General features: G+C 41.0%; 1 protein-coding gene across 7 annotated transcripts in view; it reads left to right on the top strand.

Moving 5' to 3' along the window:
- The window catches only part of si:ch211-130m23.3 (uncharacterized protein LOC558547 homolog), a 50519-nt gene that overhangs the window by 1263 nt on the left and 24256 nt on the right, over positions 1-25000 (top strand). For 4 of the 7 annotated variants that reach the window (XM_034872582.1, XM_034872584.1, XM_034872585.1 and 1 more), the window contains exons 2-3: positions 4177-4615; positions 22036-22108. In XM_034872582.1, the coding sequence (XP_034728473.1) occupies positions 4545-4615; positions 22036-22108 (144 nt within the window). In that variant the 5' untranslated portion in view covers positions 4177-4544. The remainder of the gene's footprint in view (positions 1-4176; positions 4616-22035; positions 22109-25000) is intronic. The other 3 variants (XM_034872583.1, XM_034872586.1, XM_034872589.1) reach the window with 1 other exon arrangement.

The raw sequence follows: 25000 nt of genomic DNA, 5'->3' as shown, positions 1-25000 counted from the left end.
GCAATGCCTGAGATGTGAAAACTAAAACTATAGATGAACAGAATTGAATAACAGATCCTGTGTGAGAGCGCCTTAGGGTGAAGCCACTGTTCAATTGCGTTCAACCAACCATGGCTGCTTGGTACTTTTTTTGGATGCTCAGGGTCAGATGGTCAGCGAGCGGGGACCATAGATCAGCACCCGCTGGGAAGGAGGAGCAAGTGTTTATTGATGAAATGCCTTTGACTGTGACTGGTAAGGGACGGAAAGGGAGAGAGTTATGGCATGATACAAAGATAAACTGCGTTACACTTGCTTTTTTCAATTGTTGCCATCTATGAGAGTCCTTCATTGTTCTGGTAATATGTCCATAAGAAACTAGATTAATTGTCTCTATTCTACCTCTATTCTGTCTTTTAAATCCAGTTCACTCTTGTTTGTCAACAGTGTGATTGAGTGTTCAGCTTCATCCCTTGAGCCCCATTCATTATCCCCCAATCGATATGAAAAGGATAGGACTAAGCAGTGTGACTCTATCGCTGTCTTATGTCCTGACAGAGACAGAGATGGAACTCTTCCTCCAGGCCTGGAAGATGGTCTTTGTGAACACATGTAAGCATGTGTGTGTAAACATGTACTGTATGTGATAAGCTTTTCTGTTGGGAAAACACAGCAGATACTTATTCTGTTGAAGTGTTACTTATGTATCCCCTGACAGTTCACCTGTGAAGTCGAGACTTCTGTTCAAATGTGTTAACATGGCCTGTAAGTGGGTTGCCTGTCTTTAAAGGAAACGTCTTGTTCAAAGATGATCAAAGATCTGTTAAAGACCTACTAATTTAGAGCAACTTGGGAGCTTTAACATGCAGGGACACCTGGCTTTGTGTAATTGAAATAATTGTGTGTTATTGAGCATAAGCCTCAGTTGATTAAATGAACCATCTACAATGGTATATTCTTAAAATATTGGAGATTAGTCTTTGAGATCCAAAGTGAGATCTTTCCTACGGACACTACATTTCCTACTTTCATATCTGACTTTCTGGGATCACATTACATAAAGACCTCTGTGTTGTTGCAGATCAACTTGTTTGAATTTCAAGGCGAGAGTTGACGTTCCATTGGGCATAAATGCCAAGGCCACAACAAATGAAAGGACCGGGTGACAAGAAAACACCAGATAAGAAAGGCTGTGAAAAGGCAAAAATCAGACGAGGCAGAGTTTCATTTGTCTCATAACAAGCAGCGCTGTTTATCAGTGGTGTGTATCAGAGAAGCAGCCCAGCGCCGCCGACTCTTCAGTTGTTTCTCATTTCTGCAGCGCAGCGGGGGATCAGCGAGTGGGAGAGACGGAGGGCAGCAGCAGACTGAGGGGAAGAAAGAGGAGGGGAGAGAGCGCAGGACGGAGGGAATTTGCTGGATCATTAGTTTACATTGTTGTGGTATTGACCTCAGGATGGAACCCCACAGACACGGGGCTCTGGCAACTCGCCAATGTAGATGTAAAGGAGCTCTAAATGCAACTGACCTGTGTGTGTGTGTGTTACAAATCTGTGTCCTTGCTACGGATGATTATGGGAATACACCTTTTTGCCTCAGCAGGTTAATATATCACCGATTTCCAAATGTGTATCTGTTAGTTTCACAGTCTGCAAACTTATATATATATATGTATATATATATAACATTCCTCCAGATTGTATATCCTTTGCTGCATGTGGTGAGAAATCACCTCGTGCACAAAATAGTAGACACATATTTCATGAAGTACTGTTATCACTTATTGATTTCCTTTATTTAATCCCCACCCTCTACAAAAGAGGATGTGCAGATGAATAGAAGCAAGAGTAGGGAAGTTATGTTTTAAAAGATGGGTTTACCCAAATCATGAATGCAGACATATTGTCTCACTTACTCCTAATGCTATCAAACTACAGAGAAAGTTCAGGTTGGATGGGTTACAGTTGTGAGATATCTGCTTCTGAAAAGTGCAGCGGCACATCAGTTCAATAAAGGTGAATGGAATTTTCTTTGTGTTGTTCAAAGCTCTTAAAAACACCACCAGAAACATTTCTTTGCAGAACCAATGTCCCTGACCTAGCCATTAATAGTTTTGATTAGGACCAGTACTTAAGTAAAACATAGTTGCAGTTGGCAGCGAGGTGTTTGGATTATGCTGAGTAACAGGGACATTTCCAAATAAACCCCCAACTGTCTGCATAGCTAGATGCTGCACCACAAATATTTATTTGTGGAACCTTTTAATGTCTTAGACAGCATACAGTAGATATGGAGTCTTTACACCTATGTGCCTGTAGTGAACACTATCTGGGTCTCAGGCTGTAACACTGATCAGCTCTTCTCTCTCTCTCTCTCTCTCTCTCTCTCTCTCTGGCGGTACCTGTGTTACGGTCTGCACTTGATTTTGATTCGGAGTGACAGTACACGACCACTGACTGTGTACTGCAGTTGTTCAGTGAGTGTAGATTTCAGTCCCCGGCAGTAAGAGGACGTATTCCACATAGTTCTGAGATTGTGGTCCTGAGTGAGTTGCATTGCAACGCATGGCACACATTCCTTATTCTTTCTTTTCTGTGTGTGTAATGAATCATGGAACAAACACTGCCTAAAACACACACATGCTTGCAAGTCTCCTCACTTCTCTCGATTTATTTTGGATTTACTGTATACAGCAGCACAGTTCTAGTTTTGTGGAAGTTTTCCTAGAAAGTACAACCGGTGTTTTATCTATTTTTTACTAATCAGATTAATAAGCAGAAACTGTAAGCTCACAGTCCAACTATAATAAGAGCTGTTGTTGTTCAGTCTGTAGTTCAGGTTCCAGCTATAAATCTGGTGCAGACTTAAGCATTTCTAGTGCTGTCAGAATCACCATTCTGCACACATACGTACACACACACACGCACAAACACACACACACACACACACACAGCTTCTTCTGAACCGAGACACCTCAGAATCCTGCCAGGAGGCTGCCAATGCAGCATTGCGCAGACTGAGGAAAAGCAGTGCATGCTGGGAGTGTTTATCCGACAGAAGAAATTCAGGCTGCCACTCTGGCTCTGACAGTGAGTTGCATTACAGGAGAACTGCAATAAAAATAGAGCAGTATCTCACACACATGCTCACAATGCCTTGCATCGGCTGTGCCGGAAATCTGATTTTGTCGTGTCAGCTGCCACTTTATGAGTGTAATTGTTTAGTTTTTTTGTTTGTCTACTACATCTCAGTGTCCTTGAGAAATGATAGAGGTGCACTCATTACAGGAAAGAGAGAGTGGGAACATTTGTTAGAGCATGAACAAAGGAAATGTTGCCAGGGGATAAACATATGTTGCTGGTCAGCTTGGTGGGTGAAATGAGAGGCCGAGTAGGGAAAATGAGCATCAAGTTAACATATGTAAAATCTGACACAAGTTCAACAGTTGAGAGGTTAAAAAAAGACTGAAGAAAGAAAGATCTAACGGGAAAGAGAGAGTTTTTGAGTCCAGGTCTGACAGGGTCAGGTGATATCCTGTAGGACCTCATGGTCTAATGCTCCATAATGTGTGTTGGACCTCTGCACTCTACAGATATCTCACTCGCTCTGTGGATCACTTACACTGGTAAGTGGCCACACCTGGTTCTGTTGGCCTAAGTACAGCGATGGAGTAAAAAGCCACGGCGAGAAACCCTTAACCCAAACATAAGAACCACACATGGGCCTCAGCTTTAGCTAAGTTGACAGAAAACAATAGAATAGTTCCTGGAAATGTGTGTATCTGTACGCTTTTTGCCGCTTTGGGGCAATAGAGAGCACACTGCGAGTGTGAGTCTGTAAGCCCATCTGAGCTGTCTGCTTACAGCACTTTCCCCCATATGTTTCAGCCCTCAAAATCCACCTCCATCTGTCTGTCACGCTGCCTGTGTGAATGCGAACTACAACATCCAGTGATCATTACACAGCTAATAGCCTCTCTGGCTCTCATGGGATGCTTGTGAACAACTGCGAGAACACAGAGAACCGTCACTGCACTGTTGTCTCTCAGCAACACTGAGGGTCAGTAAAAGATATCGACTTAAAACTGCTGTTGATGTATTTAATCCTCACAGCGTTTTAGATTAGCATCAGTCTGGCATTACAAGAAAACCAGAGGAGAAATTGAGCTCTGACAGGTTTTCTTTTTTTTCTTTTCAGGGTACAGAGCTGTCTTGAAACGAAAGCGATGATGACAGTTTGACAAGGCCTTGATAGAAAACACTTTTTAACCTGCTCAACACATAGAGGCTGTTAAAAGTCCTCTTTAATCTGCTGGCATCCCTCCTAGTTTCTCTCTTATCCCTGCTGCCAGAGATGTAACTTGCCACAGAAGTGCTATCAAAGCAGCAGCCTCTTATTGAGCTGTGTGAGGCGGGGGGAGACAGCCTCTGATCGACGCAGACAGAAAGAGGGGTGACGTGTCAATCAACAGAGAGGACCCTGTAGAAGGCATTCTCACAGGACGTCGCCTTGGGGTTCTTGAGAAGGATCGACGTGACAAAAGGCCTCCGTCGGCATCAGATAGCATGTGGGGAAGAGAGGAGGAGAGGGCACAGCATCCTCAAACTCTTTTATCACTCCCTTCAAAAGACGGAGGGTACGGATGAGTGAGTTTTTCACCCAGTGTTGGTCCCTTCAGACCCCGTGGGTGTCCCTGAATGCTTCTGATTTGATTAGGAACAAACCATCACATCAAATCTTTCTTTTTCTTGCTCTTGTCTTTTGTCTTCTCTTCCTTTCAAGGAACCCACTCCTCCTCTCTGCAATGGTTACAGTATATCAGGTTTATCTTTGGGATTGAGATACTGACATTTGGGGAGTGGAGGATTCAGATCTGTGCACTGTGGATGAGTGTGAGACATGACGCAGAAAAGAGGGGCATATGCTTTGTCGACCATGACTGTAAAGTGCGATGCATGCTGTCAGGTTTTGTTCATGGTGTTAGTGGTAGCACTTGTGGTTTTGTTAGGTAGTTTTTTGTTGTTGCCTCTGGTGACACCGAATATGCACGGCTTTGCTCTCAAACCACAGCACAGTGGAGACGCTCCCTCAAAGCGCTTCCTGTAACTTGAGAGTTCCAGCCAACAGTAAATGCTGTTGGTGGAAACAACACTTAGTGTCTACAGGCTCTGTTGAGAAAGGCCCTGCTTACTGCTTTTATTTTTCTCAGTACTGAAAAATAAATTATTTTTTGCATCCTCATTTATCTACATTTTATTTATCTGTCCAGCATGATAGTATTTAGTTGGATACTGAATCAGTGAAACTAATCTTGGGTACCCACATTGAAACTCTGGTGATTGTATAGATCTTCTGTGCTGCTAGGTTGGAGATGTGTGTTAAGCATTCACGTTTTGCCAAAAATCCCTTAAACCTTTTTGTTAACTATAAAGTCTTCACTACATACAGTATAATATAAGAGTGTACAGACATGGATGTAAACTGCAACTTGACTGGATAGCAAAGGCATACAACCACTAGGCAGTCATTCTGGTTTTCAACAAAAGTCAGCTGTCACACTCACTTTTACTGTATGACAGTTGGCCTTGTGTTCATACATGCGTATGTACATAAAATATTAATGGACAAAGCATCCGGTTCATCAAAGTGTTGCAAATGCGGAAGTGCCTTAAACCTGCCTTCTATCTGAATTCCAGCAGGGGACGACACATGCAGTTGCAACAGTAGGTCGGTGTCTGTAGCAGTCTATAGGAATATGACCCACTTCTCACTTGATTTATTACCTCAGTATACAGTACATTTTCATAATGAGTTTATGGTCTCATTCACTAGTTTCAAGTCTTCTACGATACAGAATGATGTTCATTTCTTGAATTATGGTCTTGTTGATTTTAAAATCGGCGATAAGTCGGGGGGTGTTTTAGGGCGTGGCTATAATGTGATTGCCAGTGAAAGTGTGTAACGTAATGTAGAGTGTAGAGTGAAAACCATGTGTGTAGAGTGTAGAGTGTTACATCCACAACCAGGATGGCTGCGCCCGTAACGGCAAACTCAACCACTCTTAGCAGATCTCCAGAAAACCAATGGGTGACGTTACAAATGCTTGGTCCATTAATATTAACAGTCTATAGTTCACCAGCATGGTTTAACTTGCATTGCTTCTGTAAGGGCCATAGTGTAAGTGTGGATGCTGCCGTGCCGCCCCTGCCTGCCAACTGTAGTGGAGGTTGGTTAAAGGCCTCCTTGCTGATATTCCTCCATCATTGATATGCAAGCTGCATCACACAGGCGCTAGCGCAAGGTTAAGCATGCGTGACGGCCAGGCTAGGAACTGCTCCAGTCTCTCTCTCTCTCTCTCTCTCTCTCTCTCTCTCTCTCTCTCTCCGTATTCCTCTCGCTCCTGCATACACACATATTGTCTTAGCATGCCGTCTCTCTGCATTACCCTCAGTTCTTGTATGTCTTGGCCTCAATTGTCCCTTGTCTGTTTTGTGAAGTTAAGCCAAAGAGTTCTTCACTTTTATTCTCTATAAATGTAACGGTCTTACATGCCCACATACAGGCTGTCTGTCTACTGATCCCTATAAAGTTCTCCATGACATGAAATTCCCCGCCCCCCACTCCAGAATTTCAAGTCAGAACTTCTCGCTTAGGATTTAAATCTAAGACATTGAGTTCTTGACTTTTTAAGGTCCACTAAATGCCATTTTTTTTAACCATAGGGAAGCAGGAAGGATAAATATGTGACAGAAAGAGCAGGGCAACAGTGGTACAGGACATGTCTTTTCTCTATACCAATAAAAAAAATGCAACTTATACATCCTCATATTATGGCAAAATGTATTTCTTTGAATTCTTAGTCATTTAGTTATACTTTCTCTTAAGGCTCTGTGCAGGCCTTAATAGCCTCACATTCTTCCCTAAATTGCTCTAGATTGCCTTCATCTGTATCAGTTTCTTTTATCTTATCTTGAAGCTCTGTTGTTCAAAAGAATAGAGGCTCATTAAAGTCCATAGAAAGGAATTCTAATCCTATAAGATCAGAGCAATGCACTCCTTCTAGTCGTCTCCTTCTCTCTCTGGTTATGTTGGCGTTGCTGCTGATTGTGGAATGTTGCATTGTGTGAGCTGAACAATGACGCTGTGTCGCTGGCAGGAGAAGGGAGTATCCTGGACCGTCACATCCTAGGTCTACTACTGTAGAAGGACAGAGGCGTGTTATGGCAGCTAGGAAACACCTCAGCCCCTGTGTGTATGTGTGAATGTGTGTGTGTTTGTGTGTGCGTGTGTGTGTGTGTGTGTGTGCTCGCGAAAAATGGTGTGCACTGCAACATGATTGTGTGACGTAATCCCTCCCCCGAACAGTAATTGTCTCACCAAAGAACAAAAAAGAATGATCTTACGTTCCTTATCAATGTTTCTATGCAGTCTAATACCACAGCCCTGCCACAAATACTACCTGCATAAAGGCTACAATGTTTACTTTTTTTTTTTCTCAAGAGGTGCTGATTCAACTTCATGCTTGTTTTTGATATTATACTGTAGTTTGTGGTGCTCTTTAGTTTGTACGCTCTGAATCAATAGGTCGATTAAAGGACAAACCCGGCGCAAAAAATTAACCTAGGGGTTAATAACACATGGATACAGAGTCAACCGTTCTCTGGGATATGTTTTCATGCTAATCAAGTGTGCCTACATGAGGGTCCCTACATGTAAACCAAAGCATTGAGAACTTTCCCAAGATGGCGCCTGCCTGTTTGCGCGAATGGTACTGTCTTTATAAACTCTTCTCTTTTTATAAAATCTTTTTTATAAACTGTCTGTGCACTTATAAAGTTCTCAATGCTTGGGACCCTCATTATGCTACAGTGGAAGTGTGGTGCTATTTTGAGTCTTGTTTCTTTTTACTTCCTCCATGCCCTGACTATTAGCGTTATAAGCTAACTAGCGGTTCGAGCTAAAACTTGCCACATTCGATTAGCATGAGAACATATAACAGAGAACAGTTGACTCAACTCATGTGTTATTAACTCCTAGGTTCATTTTTTCCCTGAATTGTCCTTTCATGATAATCAACTTGTTCAAGTCATTTATTGTTGAGCAGAAGTGCCCTGTTTTTACTGGGTCCAGCCTCTCAAATGTGAGGTTCTTGTTTTATATCATAATAAATTGGTCAATCGACTTCCAACATCATGCATACCAGTCTTAAGGCCATTTTGATTTTTTTGTCAAATGTATAACTGCCTTTATAAACCTAAAGGCTGTTATAGTCCCCTCATCCTGCATAATGCTGGACATAGACTGTAAATGAATACAGTAATTTACCTCGTATGATTGCTAAGTGTTGTCATCAAACTCTTAAGTTCTCTCTGTAAACAGCAGTTTAATATTCTGGGCTTTATGGCTGTGTTGCATTCAAGATTTACTGTAATACCTTGTAGAGAAAGTTGAACAAGGAAAACACTCCTAAAAATCATTGGTGTTCTTTCAGCTGTGAAATTAAACAAACTCCCCATGAGAGGTGACTCAATCTAAACAAATCACAGCCAATGAAATGGAACTCGAATTAAGAAAGTGATGGATTTGCCCCTGCTTTTATTTGATTTATCCACTTTACATGTTCTGCAAACAAATTCCACTTGTAAAAAAGTCATACTGGTAGAAACCAGTATGTGTAAATGACTTTTATATAAAGGGCACGACTGGATTTTTGCTCAATTAGTGTGTTAGTAAACAGCGAGCTAGCCATCACGCTCTCTCTCTCTCTGTTTCTCCCTCTCTCTGATAAGCTGGCATTTCCTGTTATCTCAGCCCTGGGCATTGTTGTCTGCTCTGTGAGACAGTAGACGCTCTGCACTGCTGACAGAAAAAGAACTGTTTCACTTTGTCTGATTGTGCTTGTTTCGGGAGGAGGGGGGGTGGGGGGGGGAAGCTTCCTTTTTATTGTATTGTCTTTTAAAGTTTTTTTTGCAGCTGCACTAATTTGCTGTTTCCAAGATGCATGAGGGGGAGTGTATCCTGCCAGAGCTGCCACCAGTCAGTGTAGTCTGGCACACCAGCCACTGAACAAACCAAAATAGTATACACAAACACAAAGCCAAATGATGAATTCATCAATAATCCTTTGCCATCATCAAGGCTTACACATTAGTTTTTACTACAGACATTCCAGTGACATGAAAAAGTATAATTAGAACTGTGAGTAGAATGAATGGGAAAAATATATATTAAAGATTAAGTTTTATAAAAAAGTATTACAATATTCTTTTTAACCATAAATATCAAACATGCCCTAGTTCCAGCTCTTAAATGGGGAGGATTCACTCCTTACTTTGTCTTATGTGATTATAAACTAAATATATTTAGGTTTTGGAGTGTTAGTTGGACAAAATAGGGACTTTGATGACATAAAGTTGGGCATCAACTTTTTCTTATGTTATAAGAACCAGAAAATAACCAGCAGATTAATAAATTATGAAAATAATGCCCCATCAGAGGATTAACCACTACATATAGTGAAGTCATATACCTGCTTAAAGATCCCACTTTTTTCTCACAATACTGATTTTGACACCTAAACTTAGGCTACCGATCCAGTATAAGCAGTGTGATTATTTGCATTTAACATCACATGAGACAATAACTACACATGGATTCTTTATTATAAATTGAGACACACCAACATTTAATGGTGGCTTGGTCTGATTGACTCCAGTGTCACGACAGGATCAACACTGTTACAAATCCAGTGTATGGCATTGTTGTATCTAAATGTCTGCTGAACAAGACTTTGTGCTCTGCAGAGGCTTTACAGGTCTGAACTTCTCTGCTCATTTTAAATTTCCCTGGATTATACTATAACATCAGCTCAGTCGTCAGCTGAAGTGAAACATTCTTTCTCGTCTATATTGTGCTACAAATTCTAATTTTTAATTTAGAGTTACGCAACATCTATTTAAACTGCCTCCAGAAAAACATTTCAGCAGTTTAGCTCAATAAAAGAATGTGGTTTACACAGTATTTGCATTTTGTTTACTCTTTTCTCTGCTAGACTCCATGTTCTATCTGTGTACTATTTTTCATGCCCAACATATTTGATAAACACGTTTGGGTGTAGCCTTTAGAGTATGTGCTGTACAACACAGGGTGGAGGTTTGCAACTGCAGTTGGACTTGTGGTCAGAGTATCTTGATAAGCTGGCTGTTATCAGTCTCCGTTCAGTTCACCGTGTAGCTTGGGTTACTATGTGAGTTGACATTTTTTTCACTCAGAAAAAAGCCTATACAGAATTGGCTACTGTTTATTGACACATTATAGTGTATTGAAGCAGAAACCATGTAAAGATGTTGCATTTGTAAGCTGGTGGTTATTATAATAAAACATGTATTCCATGTAAATGAGCAACAACAAAAAACTCAACCAACTGTGTTAATGTAAATAAACAAAACACTGAGCATTGTTATTCCTCCACATCTATTGAACAAGTTGTAACTCAAACATTCTGTGTTGCTTTACAATTTGTGTGTTTTACAGCATTTCTGTTCACCTTGTTTTGGACTGTCCCAAGGGTGGGAAGGGGGAGGAGAGAATTGTATCTCTAGTTAATGAAAAGTAAACACAAGGTTTACACTGAGGTGAGCCAAAGAGTGCCGGAGTCTCCTTTTCCTTCAGGATATGAGCTTCATTCTTTTGACTCATACGTTTAGGCTTCTACAGGCAAATTCCTTTCTTTGCAGGAGGAACATTTTCCTGAAAGATACAGCCACATGTATAATTTCTCATCTTTATCATGGGAACTGTCCAAATATTTTCTCTTAAAGTCAGCTGATTGCAGGAAATACCGTACAGTAGAGTGCTGTATGACAGTACTGTGTATCACTATCCCTTGAGTTAATTTAACTCATGTGACAGCACTTATCAGCCACCTGTGAAAGGTCATAGAGATTTTATTTGTGCGGCTGCCGGTCAACCTCTCACACAGTTCTGAAGTCAGCCAACTCCGTTTCCCAAGGCTACACCAGTCTTTGCCAAGCCCATGGTGGAGCGTTCAGGCTTGTCTCCAAGCCAGTCTTCCACTAAGGGCTTTACTATGTGTTGTGGAAGTGAGAGGGATAAAGGCTACAGCAAACATTTGCTCAGCAAAGCAGCTTGTAAGACAATCTCAGTGGAGACAAAACAGGGAACACAAGCAGACAAAGCATGGTTTATTTGAGTATGAGTGTCTCTCCTCAGGCTTCTTCCCACGTGCGATTATGACACATGTTTTGTTAATCTTCAAAGCCAAAGTGAACTTTTCATTGCTCCTCCCAAGTCTTAACTGTGCACCGAACCTGTAGCTGAAGTCTACACAGAGGCCAGTCAGCGTCAGAGAGAATGCACTTCATATGAATATCTCCATACAAGTGCTCTGCCTTTAGCAGGGGCCATTAGAGAGACCCCAGGGGATGCCGCGGAAGGATAATGGAGAATATAGATTTAACTTGTGACCATCAGCAAAAATACCAATTAGAAATGCATCAGCGAGCAGCCAGCGATCCCCACAGAACATTGCCAGTTGGGTATTAATTGAAGGCATGTATTTGACTGAGATATGGTCAAGAGTTGAAGGAGTCTAATGGAAGTCTTTTTACAGTCTTGTCAGTCTACTTAAATAATAAATCTCAAGGTTGTCAGTGAACTTTATCCGGTTTCTTATCATGTTATTTGATGCGTTGAGTATACTGCAAGTGCATCAACTAACGTTGTAATTATAGTTGTACAACGCTATAATCCTCTTTTGGGTAAATAACAACACAAACTCTCTCAAAGGCATAGTGACCAACTAATTGTCTTCATGAGTTAAAAAGGGGGAAGTTGTCTTATTCACCGACTGCAATGTAGTCTCCCAATAGCCATTCTCCCAAGGCTAGTTCAGTTCCACTGAAAATCTAGTGTTAAAGGCATGCATGAGCCTAATACCAGCTCCCTGTCTCTCAGAGATCCTGCCTGATAAAGGTGTGTGACAGCACACGCCTTTTCAGTTTCGCTCACAGGCTGCAGTATTGCTCTTCTACTGCTCCTTCCTGACCTCCCTTCGCTGCGCTTCCCAGCTCCTTTCATTAATCATTTACTCTCTCTCTTTCTCTCCCTTTCTCTATCTCTCTTCTGTCTCCCCTTCTCTCCTCCTCTCTATACCCTCTAGTCCTCTTGTTGCTGCAAATCTTTATCTCTTTATCTTTCTCTCTCTCTGCTAGATCCTTATCTCTCTGTTGACTGGTAAATTACCTATCTTTGTCCTCCCCTTAATACTATCAGTGTCATTGCCTTTGTGTTCCATAATCTTACTCTTTTCTGGCTTTTTCTATTCTATGAGTTTTACTGTATACATATCCTTTTTTTGTGTATGTTTTGTCTGCAGAACAGTTAAAATAATAGCTCAAAGAAAGCATATTCTGTATGCAGCTAACAGCACTTTCAAACAATTAATCCCCTCGCACCTAGCTAGCCAAAACCCCTCAAAGATTTATTAAAACTGTACTTTGGCCTAATGAAAATGCATCATACGTGCATTAGTCTACTGGTACCTGATTTTCCAAATAAAGTGATTTCTCCATGATCCTGTCGCTGTACCTTTCCCAGAGAAGGTGTGTGCATATATAGCCCTGTTTTGAAGATGTTCCTCACTGTATAAAGGCTCCATAATCCCCATGTTTGTTTTCCTGAATCCATGCATATAGGATAAATTATTCAGCATTGTAATGGGTCTATATTTGTTGTTGTTTATCTTGCCTCAGTGCCCTCACCATCCTCATTGCTGCCCTACCTCCATCTCTCTCCCAGCTTTCACTTGTCTGTCTGTTAGTCTCTGTCTGTCTGTCTGGAAACCATAGCCCCTCTACCCACAGAGGATGCTCCACTTTAATGAATGAAGTGAAGTCATTTAGCAGCGCTCTTAATGGCACATAAAGCCCCGCTGCTAGGCTTGATTAATCAGGGAAAGTGTTTGGCTGTCACACATAGGGCTGTCCTCAGCAGGGGCAGCAGCTTGATCACTGCACTCTCTTTTATAGCGGGGTCCCTTTCTATTCTCGTCAGAGCTGTCTCAAGCCTGAGCTGCCAGCGATCTCCTCGTCCACAGGTGGCATCCGTTTGATTGCAGGCTTTCTGAGGCTTTATTGAATGGCGAGAGTTCCCTTCTAGACTGGGTGGGATGATGATGAGAAAGTTGATGATCATGATCGGAGTCAAAGACAGGTGTCTGGGATTTGAGTTGCTCTTGTGGCCTGCAGCTCTGTGTTGACGAGTGGAGTCATGAGAGGATGGTGCTGTCAGTGGGCTAAGGATACAAACAAAAATGAGTTAACCACTGTAAACAATGTGTCTTTACTGCTGCCTAGTGCAAGAAAAGCTAGTCTCATCATATATCATCAAAGCCCAGCAGTGTAATACATATATGTTAAAACAGAAAAGAATAGACCTATATGGTGATAAATCAGCCAGGCCAATATAGCAGCCGATATTATCTTATTGCAGTAGTATCTGCATTGGTGTATGTGTCGGCCAATAATTAAAGCGTGACAGGTCTTTTTGTGGATGGATCAGCGTCAAACTTGCTTTTAAAAGTGTATTTAGGACGGGAGCGCTACTTTTAAGATTGATTGATTCTAGTTTTTCGGTCAAATGGTTTTTTGAATGGGAGAGCTCGGGCTTTTACGCTAGCCTCAAAATAACTATTTTTAAAACACTAAGAAGGCTCGACACAACATGAAACTTAGCTCAAAGAATCACCAGGGCATCTACACATGAACTTGAACATGGAGAACATTGTTTGTGTTCACAGAGTTTACTAAAAAGAAAGCTTTTGACTGGTTCATTCACAAAATTCTTGTTACGCTTTAACAAGAAGTAGTTTGTCTTGCATAGAGCATAGAACATTGATTTTTACACTGTAAAACATCTAGATTAGTGTGTGTCCTGGTTACAATTCTTGGTCACAAGAAAATTAGGGGCATCAAGATTGTTTGCTTAAATTATACATTTATGTTAAAATATTACAATTGGCTCGTTGTCTGATTTTTAAAACTCCTAAATATGGAGCCTATCAGCCTCCCAAAAACAAGTATTAGTTAGGCTATAGAACAATGTGACTTTTTGTCTGGGTTTAAAATTGACTTGTTTAAATGCTGACTGGCCTAATAAAGCTGACACATTTTGCCAAGTGATATTAACTTGACTCAGTTGTGTAGCTGCCTCTGTACTTGCTGTCACATTCTGTGTTGCATCAGTCATATGCTGCAAAGTTATATAACATGAACATGAAAAAAGTCTCAAATTCTGACAACATATGACAAACTAGCTGCATTAGCAAAAAAGCCCAAGTAGATTCTCACCAATACTGAATGAAAGATACATAATAGGATATTTGATTAACATCAACAAAATACATCAAAGGAAACTTTATGAGCTTAACCGAATTGGAATTAACTGCAGGTTACATTTTATGTAAGGTGTAATTGCTAGGCCTATTTTGTCCATTGGGGATGTAAAGGAGTCACTTGAATTCCCCCGTATTGCTTTATTTTTCTGTAAAGTGTTCCTTTTGCTTGAAAAGCAAAGTGCTTCAAAGACACTATAGCTCTCAGTGGACACTTCAGTGTCACTTTTACTAACACTAATCTTTACTGTGAACGCACATAGCAGAGATTTAAGACAGCAGTTTGGTCTTTTGTAGTAGGTAAGCATATCCAGGATATAATTATAGTATTTCAACTTCCTGACAGTGACTTAGTTCAATCTACAGTAGGATTAATTTTCCATTGTTATTTCCTCTCACACAGAACCCATTCAATTTAATTCATAATAATGTAATCCATTGCATACTCGGCATAGGATGCTTATGTATCTTATGTATTTGCGTTTTCTCTTAGAGATTGGTAGAAATAAGGTGTACTTTTCTGTTTCGCTGCGGGGTTTTGTGTTCCTTTGCAGAAGGAGGTCACAGCAGGGTGCTGGGCTAACCCCGACACCGCTGAGTGAGAATCCTCAACGTTAGAATATGGAAGTTTACAGATCACACATTTTAAGTATCAAGTATCAAGTATTCATCTTGGGGCTCATCCGCTAGCAACCATCACCTCCATCCTCCCCATCTGCCTTTTTTCCTGTCTCTCTAATCCCCCTTCTCTTCACAGAAACCTTTCATCTCTCTCTCTCTCTCTCTCTCTGCTACGCTCCCGTCACCTCATCCCTCTCTTTCTCTAATTTTCTTTCTTTTTCTCTAATTTTCTTTCATGGAGATGGGGGGAGGGTATGTTTCCCTCTCTGGGTGTTTGTTCTTATTTTCCGTTCATTTTCTATCAAGTTATACCTCAAAAATCACTTGTCTGTGTATATGCACTCCCTTTTTGATGGGATTATATGCCTTTATTTTCCATAGGACAGACACAAAAGGGGAGAGAGGGGGGGAATGACAAATGGCAAAAGACCACAAGTTGGATTCAAACCTGCGGCCACTGCATCTAGGAGCAAACCTCTTCATATGTGCGCTTGCTCTAGCAACTGAGCTAACCCGGCCTCTATGCCGTATAGTATGCACTTATAATGTGTTCGACCTGGATTTGAACCGTTCATTTGAGACATTGCAAGTTAATAGACAATTCAGGCAGTTAGTACATTTCACTTCCTTAACAAAAATATGTAACAATATCCCCATCCCTTGTATGACTGCCAGTTCACTAGAGTAATGCAGTGATGACACATCAAACTGATCGCAAGTGTCAATGTTACACATGTCTCTGAAAGGCTTGTATACTATGCACCACATTACTGTCATTTCCTCAAAAGTAATTTGCTCTAGATTTCAAACTTGGGGGAATGACCTTGCTGATGTGCTGTGAGATTTACAGTATCCTCACAATTTTTGATTTGAATGGAACATTCCCATATTAATAAATCATACCAATCAGGTACTTGGCAAGTAAAGTCACAATGTCATATGTCTGTATAGTCATTGATATCACATGCTTCATGTTGCATGTTGCTTGGTAGCAGCAGCTAACCGCTCTAAATTTATAGCTGCTATAATGAATACTTCTACATTGATGTGATGTGATCGAGGATGCTTGTAGTGATGAACCCAAAGAGAATTATCATCCTCAGCAATTCATTTTTTAAACCATTAATTGAACACTTGTTGTGGTTTTCCAGCCTGTAACTTGATTGTTGTTGTTCAGGCTCACTGCTCTTATCAGTGTCTTTTCCAGGCAGTGGATATTTGGGGTAAAAGCTACATGTACGCTACCGTCAGTGACTAGCTGGTGAAGAAAGTGGGGCATTTAGCAGATATTCTTCAGTGGAAGTGGAGAGAAAAACAGAGCTAAAAGAAGTTACAGAAACAAGACTCCGGTGGATGCTAATGTTAATCCATGTCTGCCAGTTGTTAAATAAGCCACTGTTTATAAATTCAACCTGTCCACTTCAGAAGGTGTCAATTTTATGTTTACAGCTTGTTGCGCTGCCCCCAAGTGGCCAGAACATCAGTTGTTGTAGGTTTGAATATCCAGAAGTCATGTAATTTGACATGCAACATTTAACAGCCCTCAGCACACTCTTGTACAGTTTACAGTGTGCGATAATTACATCCTAAGTACCAAAAGTGACAAGACATCTTTTGCCCGACTGGATTGCTCTCTAACTACTGCTTACTGTGTAGGAGGCCATTTTTATTCACAAATACAGATGAGTTCCTGTCACTGCCAACACCGGAATTTAATGTGGGCAAAGAAGGCAGATTCATAGCATCTTAAAAAGAGATGAGATGCTACTGTCTCCCCTGTGGTTGTACTTTGTAGCAGATAACAACAGGTCATTTTACATCTTAAACAGAAAGATATGTGCCGCTACAAGAAAAAGCTGTGACCTGCACCAGACAGTTTAACCAATAATATAGTCTACACTGACAACGTTTTATTTACGGGATTGTTTCGTTGACGCCAGATGTCCCTCACCTTCCACTTTCTTTGTGTTGCCGTTCTAAACTCCAGTCGATTCTGGAAACAACGGCCAAGCTAGAACAGATAATCTAATTATATTTATCCTTTTTTTTTGTAAAATACTCACCCAAACAAGGCTATTTTGCAGAGGCACCATTTGTGTGTCCGGCGCCTAGCGCCGCCCAAGGACTATTGGGATTGGTTTAAATACATACCAATAAACCCAAGCCTGTTGTTCTCCTGTCCCATATTGTTGTGTAGACGAGCCTTCCTCCGCAGTGCTGTGTAGGACGCTCTGGCAATGCGAGACTACCAACAATACAGTATATATGCTTAATACAACTTAAGTACTGTGGGAGCAAGGTATTACTATTTTATTACGTGACGTGTGTGTCACTGAAAGAGCATGTTTACAGGCAAGCATGTATTTAGGATTGTATTGCTTTTCAAATACGTGTTATTAGACAATGTCAGCATGATAGTAAATCTTGTAAATATGTCAATTAACATGTCGATTCAGATCAGCAGTATAATCACTTTTCCATTTCATCTTTAACAAGGGTGAAATAATCTGGAGCTAATCTATAACAGGCCAATCCAATCAGTGAAACATATTGTCTGTTGTAATTTGAAGCTCTGCCTGTCTTTGATTGCGATGGCAGTAAATTGATTAGCAGTGATCTACTGGTCCCTCCTAAATGCTGATCTTGGGAAATCAGTTCATGCCTTTGCCTTAAGCTGAGGTTGTAGTGGAGCTCCAAGCTACCGTTGTCTCCCTGCTCTCCTCTCTGTACGGCTTAGTAACAAAGCAACACTGACGCTGTGTCGCTGTTTCTGCCTGCTGCCTTCATTAAGCTAAGCTTGGGGTCTAACTGTTGAAGCTTGCAGGCTGTCTGGTCTTTTGCTGATTAACAGGAGCAGTCAGGATGGGTTCAGTTGCAAATATGAATGTAATTAAATGTGACTCACAGAAGACAAAACCACTCAAATCTGAAGGAGAAAAGGGTCAGGTGTACATTTTGAAGTCCACCCCATCTGCCCCACCTTCTCCACTTCTACCCACTCGCTACAACTACCTACACTAGGCCTGCATTATTCAGGTGGAATATGATTTTTTTTTTAGCTTAGAATTGATCCTGATTTTCTGCCATAATTTATTTCTCACAAAGTGTAATGTTTATTGCACACATGAACCATGACAACTCAAAATAAATTGCTAGTACAAAACATTGATTTCTTTTGGCCCATAGCACATTGCTCATCACCACAAGCCTGTAAACATAGAGGCTTCAGGGAAGAGAAGGGAGAGCATTGCAGCGCTCGGGAGCGCTTTAAAACCTATTTTATACAGTCTATGTTTAAAACTCACAGAAGAAAGTAGAAGCATTTGTGATGCAGTTAGTTTATAAAATAAATGAGAATCAAAGTCTTTAAAAATCGTTCTAAAAAAAAAATATTTAAAAATTAAATTGGGAACATGGTGACGCAAGACCGCAATTTTTTAACGATTAATTGTGCAGGCCTACCTCTAACACACACACACACACACACACACACACAACAAACACACACACAGGCACATGGAGAGAGGAAGCAAAGTGGGAGGCACGTGATTCTTTCAATCATCCTGGTTGCAGTTGTGATTATTATAAAGTGGTTCTAATTTACAACACAAATTGCCAGGGCAGACAGGTAGGAAATAAAACATATCTTCAATTTTCTGGTGTGTGTCCGACAGCAAGGGCAAACACCAAAAGAGCTTTAATGTGAAGAGACCAATATGGAGTCAGAAACCATTAGGAATGCATTGGCTGCCTCATTTTGAGCACTTTTACCACAAATCCTAATGCACAGATTATTTAAAGTGACAGTTTATTTAATGATACAAGAGTCTTTGCAATGCTTTCACTTTATTATGTCAAATTTAGAGGATTCTTAACCTTGAACAGTCCCCCGTTCTCTAATCCTCAAACCTTATCTCTGCTTAGTATTTTGACTGTCAGTCAGTTGAATTCCAATTCAGCTGAACAAGTGGTAAGTGAACAGTGAGAGAGCAGTGTGAGTTTTTTTGTGTGTTTTCAAAGCCTATCACTCGTCTTTGAGGAAATTAGTAGTTTGAGTTAAAGTTCAACAGATAGGCCCTATTGAATGCTAACAACGTGCCTTCTTCTGCTGCTTTGCTGTCTGCTTATCAGTCGTGTTTCAGCTCTGCCTTCTGTTGGTGTGTGTTAAATAAATAAGAGATAGGAGGGAGAGGAGTGGTTAAAGTCTGATTTATGTATGTATATTTAAGCGCCAGTGCATTTATACCGTTCTGTTTAAGGTCAGGATCATTTAATGAATACGCTTGTTCATTTTTTTCCCTTTCTTTTTATCTTTTCTACAAAACTTACATGAACCTGCTTACCTTCGTTACCGTGTAATGTGTTTCTTTATTTCATTAAATAACCTTTGCTTCCCACTGTTGCCCTGATGCTTCTATGGTTTATGGCTGATGGTTTCCTCACTTCCTTTGACCCTTTCTCTGTATCAGGCCAAAGGTCACATCTTACAGATCCTGTGAAATCAATCAAGTAAAACCTTTCAGCTACTGAGCGAGGCTATGTTTGTATGAGGTTATGGACAGCTGACTGGATACAGGCCAATGCAAGCTAAGGATAAGCTTTCATTTCTTTCTTCATTACCACCGACACAATGAATTCATCATGCAGTACATCCATCGCTGTGAACGTATTCATTGCAGATACATGAGATCTTTCACTATTAATAAATACGTAGTTATGTCCTGATGCTGCTGTAGCTGATGCTAGGGTTCACAGGGGAAAGTGACAGACTTAGACAGGTTGACAGGAAAACAATGTAGAACAAAGCAACTGGATACGTTTTTGAATAGAAATGTTCAGAGTTGTACAGTGCCTTGGAAAAAAAGGCTGCAAATTTTATTCATGCTCTGTTGTCGAGGTGTCAAGAGTTGTGTCAAGCCTCTCACTGTTCTGTTAACCTCGTCCCTGTGAAACGTTCTGTCTCTATCTCTTTGGTTAAACATTACTGCCAGGCCACGGGGGGAATGGAGAGAGAGAGAGAGAGAGGATGGGATGGCAAGAGGGAGGGGAGGATAGTGAGAAAGAGCTTTATGCTGCTTCCCTTCGTCCTTTCATCATCAAACAAGCATGGCCTCTTACCAAAAAGAGTGCAAGATGAACGCAGCGCCATCGAGACAGAAAAGGAACAGAAACAGAGTAGGAGGAGGAGAGCCTAAAAAGTGATGAAGAAGAGAGATGGAAATGGAGGAGGGGATGGGGGAGGAGGAGGGGTCGAGGCAGAGTACCTGTGTGCAGAGCAGAAAGGTGTGCAGTCCATCATCTTCAGACAGGCAGACAAGGCTGTCTGGGGAGTTTATTTTTACCTCAGTATAGGAGGAGTGTGGATCGGCTGCAGCAGCCTGGTAGCACCTTTTCAGTGGAGGTTTGAGGACAGCTGCTGACCATCTTCAACCCATGACAGTACATAATTATACACATAGAGTATACACAAACACTCACCAACATACTAGGTTTCAGGACAAAGCTTGTGCTGTGTAATGCTTCTTGCTTCAGTTTTCTGTAAAATGGATCTATATGCATAGCTAAAATGATTTGTCAAAGTAATCAATTCCATAAGAACTATTTTGCTGCCACTATTTTGATTTTAATCAACACATAATCAAATTCATTTTAATGCATACAACGTTAGTTTCCGCTTCTCAAATGTGAGAATTTGATTCTTTTCTTTGTCAATCATTATATTATATAATTACTTTATATCTTTGGTTTTTGACTGTTGGTTTGACACAACTAGAAATTTCACCCTGTCACCTATATCAACACTTTTCAGCCATTTTATAGACAATGACAAATCGACTAACTGATTGGCAGATAATGAAAATATTTGGGAGTGAAGCCCTTTACAACCAAATATTACCAACACTTTGCTTAGTTAACACACTCGAGGTCCTGTTTTACCTCAGGTCACCAGCTTCTAACTGAGCATGTATTTTCTAATATGGCTCAATAGATATACAGTATCTCAGGAACATTACATCACTTGTGAATCACACTAATCTGCCCCCAACCTAGTTAATATTGATTTTCTGGGAAATGTGAGCATCAGGCACAAATGTACCTGCTCATTGCCCCCTTCATTACAAACATCTCATTATTCATGCACAGTGACTGTATGTTGTTACACCGGACTCCTCTCCAAATCTACAGGGTGCTGTTAGGACTCAGTGTGATCTGCTATTGATCTCCTGTGGATCAATGTTTATCTTGTATTTATTGACCCAGTAGATCATCACCCCCCTTCTTCTCTAAGTTGCTGTTACCATCACAGACACACTATGAGGGGAATTGATTAACAAATCAAGCCTGTAATTAATTCTAACTGCGATCAAAGCCATGGAAGGAAGTCTGTGGACAGCCCTAAGCACGAGGCTGAGGTGTTTTACAGTGCAGTCCCACCAAGGGTACTCTTATCACTTATCATACCACCATATGTTTGAGGTGGGTTTTAGCTTCAGCATATCGCCGGGTGAATTTCAAATTTCTTAAAAGGTTGCCCTAGATTTTGGATATGATTAGTGCTCCTAAGCTGGAGTGGGTTTTTCTGTTTCTCATGAGATTTGTTACAAACTGTGACGCCCTCAAAAATCACTGCACATCTAGGAGTCACTTGGCAAGTCGTATCCATGAGGCGGTTCCTTCATTTTTATCAAGCCGGGGAAAATCTCCCTCTTAAATATGGATTTATCTTAAGTGAGGAGTGGTATAATTTTTTTAGGTCCTAAAGCAGTGGTTTTCTGGCCCCAAAGTTAGAACTTGAAACTCATAAATGCTTAAACTTTGGGATACGTAAGGTGAATGTTTGCTGGATTTCAAATGCTTAGATTTTCTTCTTAACTGTCTCGCTCTTACTGTGCATCTGTTCATGTCCACTCCTCATAATGGTTAAAATTCTCGTATTTTTAACCAGTTTTTTATCTCACCTAGAGCTTAATGTACAAACTGACCAATTTCCCTTCTTCTGTGTTCTTTATCTGTCTGTGCAGGTTAGCTCTGTATGTGTACGAGTACCTGCTGCATGTAGGAGCACAGAAGTCAGCACAGACCTTTCTCTCAGAGGTAAGTCACAAAGATGCTGCATGTATTTGTGTGTGCTTGTGTGTGAGAGGGCAGCCCATGTACTTTATGTGTCCACTCTAAAAGGTGGTCTGACCCAGTAAGTGTTGCAGCTAATTGAATTAGTCTGGCCTTACAGTGCTGAGCCAACATGTTACTATGTTAGTTAACGTCAGTGTTGCATTTAGTGGGACTGGAGCTGGAGCACAAGGAGAGTTACGGTGCTCAGTTTGGAGATGCCGTCTGCAACTGACATCCTTCACTGATCCGCTCAGCAGCTCCATCTCGGTCAATCTCTTTCTATGTCATCGGCGTCCCCTCTGATTCCTCCACTTTCTCTTTGAGGATCTCTCCGCTCTGTTTTTGAGAAGCGAGCTTGTACTCACAATAATTCTGCAGAGGTTAAAAGGTGACAGGGTGGAAATGAGGTCAGCTGATTCTGGTGCTTTGCTGTAAATGACGGTAAATTACAATGTAGGAGACAGAGGCTGGTTATACATCAGAGAAAGAGCAGAACAAAGAGAGGGGGATGGAAAAGGTTACATCATCAGCTGGCACCAATTCTCATCACTCCGACTTTGTGTGTGTTTTTGTGTGTGTGTTTGTGTGTGCGTGTGTGTGTGTGCGTGTGTGTGTGTGTGTGTGCGTGTGTGCGTGTGTGTGTGTACACACCACTCTGTCTCCCTGACACCGTTTCCTCTCTGCCATATCACATGCTCTTTCTTTGGCAGATGTGCCGGGTGAAAGGGATAGGGCAGGCAATGTCACATATAAGTTTGGGAAAGCATTATCTAAGACTGCAACAAGTATAAACACAGCCACTCGTCTACAATACACACGGGCGTGCATGCATCAGCACACAGGGTAAACATCATCCCATAAAGTAGCTCTTTCAAGAGTAGTTGGGTGGAGTAAAACCATCTTTAAAGGACACTTTTTATCATCCTCATCTGTTTACAGTTTTAAGTTAAGTTTAAGTTTAAAGAACATGCTAAAAAGTGTCGTGACACGAAAAGTCTGCAATCTGTTTGGTCTGAGCTACAGTCAATTTAATGTGAGAAATGAGGGGTGTCATGCCTGTTCTGCATCTTCTGTACCATTTGAGCCATTATGAGAAGGTAAATTCTTTTTTCTCATGGTTTATATGGAAACTGCTGGCTGCCTATAATGTTTCAAGTTACCCAATGTCTTTACTAGAACTGCTAACTTAGATTGAAAGCATGTGGGATAAACAAAGAGAGGCAGTTCCTGGACTTCAAAGCAAAGAATTTCTTCTAAAAATGACTGTGTCTGATCTGCAGCTGAGGTCAGGACGGTCAGATTGACAGTGATTCAGTTGTTCCTGTTATTTTAGAGCTTGCACACTCTGCTAGTAGAGCAGGTGGTACAATGTTCTCATTCTTTTACCCGCATGAAACATTTCAATGGAAGGAATTATGCGATTGTAAGATCACTTTAAAAGTCAGAATGATGTAAGCCTGTTTACAGAGAGGAGAGCAGACTAAACAATAGCGTCAAAGTTTGCTAGGAGAAGCTAGACTGTGTATGTGTGTGTGTGTGTGTGTGTGTGTGTGTGTGTGTGTGTGTGTGTGTGTGTGTGTGTGTGTGTGTGTGTGTTTTTGCATCAGTTGACATTGCATTGTCTGCGAGCATTAATCATTCCCACTGGTGGTGATGTCAGTGCTCATGTCACTCACTGACTTTGACCAAGGTGTTAAGGTGTCAGAATGATTCAACTGAAGTGTTTGTCAGATGGTGTCTTCTTCAGCCGCACCTTTTATTAAAACTTAGTGTTGGAATTGACCATTTTCTAAGTCCCGCCTCCCTTAGTTACTGCTACACCTGTCAATCCCTTTGTTCTTGCACAGGTCATTATGCAATTCACAATGACATTGGTGGCAGATTTACCACTCAAAATTAATTTTTGAAGCAGTGGGTCCTTGACTTCAGACAATTAGCACATTTATATGCACAACATTATTTCAGAATACTTATTTAACTGTAATAGTGATAGAAGACACTGTTTCCTGGTTTATTTGTTTGTTTGCTTTGAGTGTCTGGTAGACAAAACTAGCTTCTCATTTCTATCCAATTGTCATTCTGGCTGGCTGACATGACAATTGCCGCATGCAGGCGGAATTTTAACTTGTCATTTAACCTTTTGTATCCTCCACCCTATTAGTTCTGTCACTTTTTGATAAGAAAAGATTGTCCGCGAGTGTGCACTGTTATGCCTGGCTGGCATTTTCCCCACTATTGAGTGTGGCTATTCAGAATGACTATAAAAAAGCCAGAAAGAAGCAAAGAGTGAATGAGACAGAAACTGAAGCAGATACATAAGGGTGTATGTGTTATACAATGGTTTGGCTGGGCTCCTCAGGCTGGTACATGTTTCTGACCTCAGACTCTGCACAGCCCCTGACTCAGTAAACACACACACACACACACACACACACACACACACACACACACACACACACACATTTACACACACACATTTACACACACACACACTCACGTACTTGTGAATATACAGGCTTTCAGGCACACACACTCACTTATCTACTTATGATTCCATGGCATGAGAATCATAATATAATTACATAATGGCATGTGTTACAAGAATTCCCTTGCACCCTCGTCAGCCTTGCAAAGCAGATAATTCAGATATCAGGCATGTTTTAATACTTAAAGGTCCCATGGCATGAAAATGTCACTTTATGAGGTTTTTTAACATTAATATGAGTTTCCCCAGCCTGCCTATAATCCCCCTGCGCCTTCTAGGAATGACGATAGGGGTAAACTGAGCATTGGGGATCCTGCTCTGTCTTTGAGAAAATGAAAGCTCAGATGAACCAATGATAAGAGACAAGGTTACCTCCCCTTTCTCTTCTT

The sequence above is a fragment of the Etheostoma cragini genome, chromosome 5 (assembly GCF_013103735.1).
Source record: "Etheostoma cragini isolate CJK2018 chromosome 5, CSU_Ecrag_1.0, whole genome shotgun sequence".
Classification (NCBI taxonomy): Eukaryota; Metazoa; Chordata; class Actinopteri; order Perciformes; family Percidae; genus Etheostoma; species Etheostoma cragini.
Note: the sequence above shows the minus strand (reverse complement) of the source record. Positions and strands in the feature narration are given on the sequence as shown.